At 45.4% G+C, this 4,565-nt stretch overlaps 1 protein-coding gene across 1 annotated transcript in view; it reads left to right on the forward strand.

Annotated features, from left to right (window-relative positions):
- The first annotated feature begins 1,288 nt into the window (after positions 1-1,288).
- GNAI1 (G protein subunit alpha i1) overlaps positions 1,289-4,565 on the forward strand; it is a 57,091-nt gene continuing 53,814 nt past the window's right edge. The window contains exon 1 of the mRNA XM_019509492.1: positions 1,289-1,464. Within this exon, the coding sequence (XP_019365037.1) occupies positions 1,347-1,464 (118 nt within the window). The 5' untranslated portion in view covers positions 1,289-1,346. The remainder of the gene's footprint in view (positions 1,465-4,565) is intronic.

Below are 4,565 nucleotides of genomic sequence, written 5' to 3' on the forward strand. Positions count from 1 at the left end.
GCGGTGGCAGCAGTGTTGGTGGCAGGGATCTGGCGGCAGGGAGCGGGGAACACCCGCAGGCAGCCGTGGCGGTGTCAGCGGCGGGAGGGAAGGTGTACTGAGCGGTGAAAAATGGAGGACATAAAGGTGTCCAGTTTCATATCAATAGAGGACAGAGGACTAGAAAACCAGACTGTCCTCTATAAAACCGGATGAATGGCCACCCTAGTCATAGCAGCCCCTTACACCCTACACCGCCAGCTGCCCCAATGCAGACGGGGCTCAGCGCTGCCAGGTCATAAATATGAAATGATCGTATTGGAAGCTCCAAATGATTGTATTTGCTGAAAAAACATCCTGCATTGAAAACATACGTAAATAAGCATGCAAATAAATCTTCTTATTTACTTTATATTGTTCCCTGCCAGTCGCCAGTGAGTGAGTGATAACCGGAAGCAATTTTTTTGCTTTATTTTGAGACAAGCAGTCATCAAGTAGCGCTGACAGGAAGTCCAAAATAATGATAATTAAAAAAAAAGCCCAAAAGTCAGTTAAGATTCCCTGAGAGCAACTTGAGTTCAGCATATACTGCTTCAACGGGCTGCCTCGAAAAGCATCATACGTGGTGAATGTTTTTATTATTGATTGTACATAGTGCAATTCTGTTGAATTTCTGGCCCAAATATCATATTTGTGATACAAGTCTGGCACACATATTGTATTTGTGATACGAGTTATTTGTGATATGAGTGTGGCACAGATGATATATTCATGATACGGATCTGGCAAAATGTCGTATTTGTATTACAAGTTATTTGTACTATGAATGTGGCAGAAATATATTCATGATATGAGTCTGGCACAGATATCATATATGTGATATGAGTGTGGCACAAATACATTCATGATATGACTGTGGCACAGAGATCACATTTGCAACATGAGTTGTTATTGTTCCCTTGGCAACGCTGGGGCGGGGCTTCCCCGCGCCCCTGACTGGCCCTCCCTTCTCCCAGGGAGGCTCTCTCCCCGCCCCTCACACACTGGTACAGTCCAGGCGTGCCCCTTCCGGGCGAGAACGAGTGGTACCGCCCCGCGCCAGAGCCGTTTCAGTTCAAACCTTCAGAACACCTGCCCCTGTAACGGTCCGCACGGTGATGTCAAGCCAATCGCAGGCGTGGGGGGCCGGGACGCGCTGCCCTGTAGTTCCGCCTCTCCGGAGCGGCGCTTCTCAGTGCTCATGCGCTGGGGCCCTGCCGGGAGGGGAGGGGAGGGGAGGGGCTGGGCGGGACGGGGCGGTGCTTCCAGCGGTAGCAGCGGCAGCTGGGGAGAGGTAGAGTCGCGCGGGGAGCGCGGACGGTGCGGCCATGGGCTGCACGCTGAGCGCCGAGGACAAGGCGGCGGTGGAGCGGAGTAAGATGATCGACCGCAACCTGCGCGAGGACGGCGAGAAGGCGGCGCGGGAGGTCAAGCTCCTGCTGCTGGGTGAGGCCCGCGCGGACCTGTGGGGCTGCCCCGCCCCGGTTGTCTGCCAGCGGGACCGTCCGGGCTGGCTCCTCTCTCTCTCTTCCTCCGAGGGACGGGGGCTGCACCTGCCCGGGGGTCCCGTGTGGGAGAGGGTCTAGAGGAAGGTGCTTAAAAACAGCCTGGAAGACCCACCCCCCTGCGTTGCACACTTCTGCCAGGGCAGTGGTGCGGTGCCGCAAATTGAGCAGGCGCGTGGTACCCCTCCGAAAATGCCAGCTCTTTGCTCTCACACTTTTTTTTTTTGTGGTCTAAGGACAGACTAACGGAGTGAGTCTTCTGCTGCAGGCAGGGTCGAGAGCCCTGCGTTTGAAATCTCTGGGTTTATCTTGTGAATTGCGTGTGTAACGTTTACCCCCCTAACCATGATAATGTTGCCTGGCGCCGCTTCCTGCTTCAGACTGTAGCATCCGTGCGCTGCCTGCCCGTCTCTTCCGCTTTTTGGAGCTGCTGTCGTGTTTCTTTATCCTTCCCCTGGGGAAGTACGGACTTGACCGAAACTCAGCTCTGAAATATATCTTGGAGAAGAATGAGTCGTTGTTATACTGTGTGTCTTTAATTTTTTCTCTCTCCCAGGTCACTTATAAAATGTCACGCTTTGACAGTTGTTGGACAGGAAACTTAAGCTCTTTCCTGTTCAGGTGGAAAGGTGAAACCAGCATTGTACAGACAAAAAAATGCAATCCTAAAATGGTCAGGTATCCAGGTTGTAATCTAGAGGAAAGAGTAATCATGGGGTTCATGGTTGGAGGTGTGATATCGTTTATTAGACCAACAAGATTTGTTCAAAATGGTCACGAATCTGACCATATTTCATATGAGGGAAGCCACAGAAACATTTCAGGAAGTCAGGCGTTGGTTACTGCAGTAGTTTCTCAGGCTTGGGATGTTCCACAAAAAGTTTCTGCGCGTGTGAAGGTGACTGCTATTATTGCAGGTGCCCCAGGCTCCTAGTTCTTTAAGAGAATGTTAAATTTAAGTTCAAAACATGAATCAGTTCTTGGACTCTAACATTGGTGAAGTCTTTCATGTGTGCTTATGCCCAAGTATTTACATGGCATCCATAAAAGCACAGTATAAACATACCCTTTTACGTACCCACAGCTCTGAAACCCTGTGAAAACTAGCAAGTTATTTTTCACTGGAGTCAAATTCTAAAGTTATAAGAAAGCGCCCAGTGAAGTTAACTGGACTCAGATTTTATGTCATTAAGTCATTTGGCATGATAAGGCTGATAACAGAAAGAATAATTCTAGATTTCGGGTAGATACTCTTGACATTTGTGTAGCTTATATCATTTATCAAAATTATGTTTGTTCTTGTATTTCGTTACTACTATGTAGACTTGTCTGTCTATCCCAAGTGAAAAGAAGTACGAGAAAAAACTTTTAGAATCTACAAACTGCTTTTTAATATCAAGACTGGAGTTTCTTGTTCAGGTGCAAGGAGAGAGATTCACAATGTTAATTTATTTTGAGATTATTTTACATGTTTGTTTCATCAAGGGCATGTCTAAAAGCAATTTAGTTAAAGATGGTATAATGCACGGATATAACTGAACCAGTGTGAATTTGTGTATGAACATTTCCATTGGTTTAAATCTGGCTTAAGTTTGAATTTAACCTCCTCCTGTTAAATAACAGGAAGATTTAAATGGTGCCTAAGCACAGTTATGCCAGTTTACCTAAACTGTTTTAACATCATGTCATTACTTTTATAGTATCATGTAGTTTTGTGTTGGTACATAATTTTGGACTCTGTGTTATAGTAATTTACTCTTTTTTTTTTTTCTAATGGCATTTTGAGAGAGAGTAATGGTGTCTTTTGGATATCTCAGTGCATATTATGTAGAGTTTACTTGATTTTTAGGGAATCTGAAATACAAATAGGAGATACGCATATATTGATTGGAAAGTGCCTAATATTGTTTTACAAAGAAATGTCAACATTATAAAAGGGGTTCATAGGAAGTACTCCTCCCCAGTTTATAAAAACATTATTGAAAATATGTTGTACCTGTTTGCATCAAAAATTATCAAACTCTATTTTATTTCTGCTTGGTTGGGGGAAAATGTTTCAGTGAATTGTGTTTACATTTGAATAGATTTCAGTTTTGATTATGTGATAAAATTTAATACAAGTATTTGTTTTTAATTTAAAGTTAATTTGTAGGAGTTTGTATGAGTAAGTACTTGATGTGAATAAGAAGTTGTTAGTGTGTACATTTTCTTTTTCTTATTTTTTGTATGAAAATAACTTCCTTGATTTGTTGTTTTAAAGAGTTGTTGTGTTTTGTTTATATGTTAACAGTAGACGTATTTATGGTGTTCTGAAAAGCAGAGTTAGGTATCTTGATGGGAAATGGAGACCAGATTTCCAGATGAGGGAAGCAGTAAATGCAAGCTTCATTTGAGTTAATCGCAATTAAAGTTAATTAAATATGTACTGTAAGCTTAACAGTCTTTTTCCTAGTATTTCACTGAAAATACATTGACTTAAAAATTAGAGGAGCACCAATACATTGGTTCATATCGTATCAGCACTGATAAAAGTAAAATTGGCATTATCAGTATTTGGCTTTTTTTGGCTGATGTGGCCCATAATGTCACCAATAAATGCCGCATACATGTATGCAGCTGCAGCACGCATGCAGCCCAGGAGCTTGGAGATCAGCGTCTGACTAGTAAGCCTGTCATGGGGAATGAGTTGGGGGTGCAGATTGCGGTCTCCACAGTGAGGGAAGGAGTGGAGCTAGGGCAGGGGCAGGGGCAGGCGCTGCATAGCTGGGGCAGGGTGGGGCATGGCGCAGGTGCTGGTAGCTTATCCAGGGGGCATGGCTTGTGCTGCTGCACACACACCCAGGGAAAGCATGGGGGACATGTGCCCCCTGCATCTGTGTGTGGGGCGAGAGCGTGCTGCTGCCCCCTGCTCGGCCAGGAGCTGTGCTGGGCTTTTCCTGGTGGGGGCTGGGTCCAGGCTGCACTTGGGATGGGTGGGGGCAGGGTGGGCAGTGGCAGTGCTGGGAGGGGGAACTATGGGGTGGCTATAGTGAATTTTAGGGT

Source organism: Gavialis gangeticus, unplaced genomic scaffold (assembly GCF_001723915.1).
Source record: "Gavialis gangeticus isolate Ggan-Ray unplaced genomic scaffold, GavGan_comp1, whole genome shotgun sequence".
NCBI lineage: Eukaryota > Metazoa > Chordata > Crocodylia > Gavialidae > Gavialis > Gavialis gangeticus.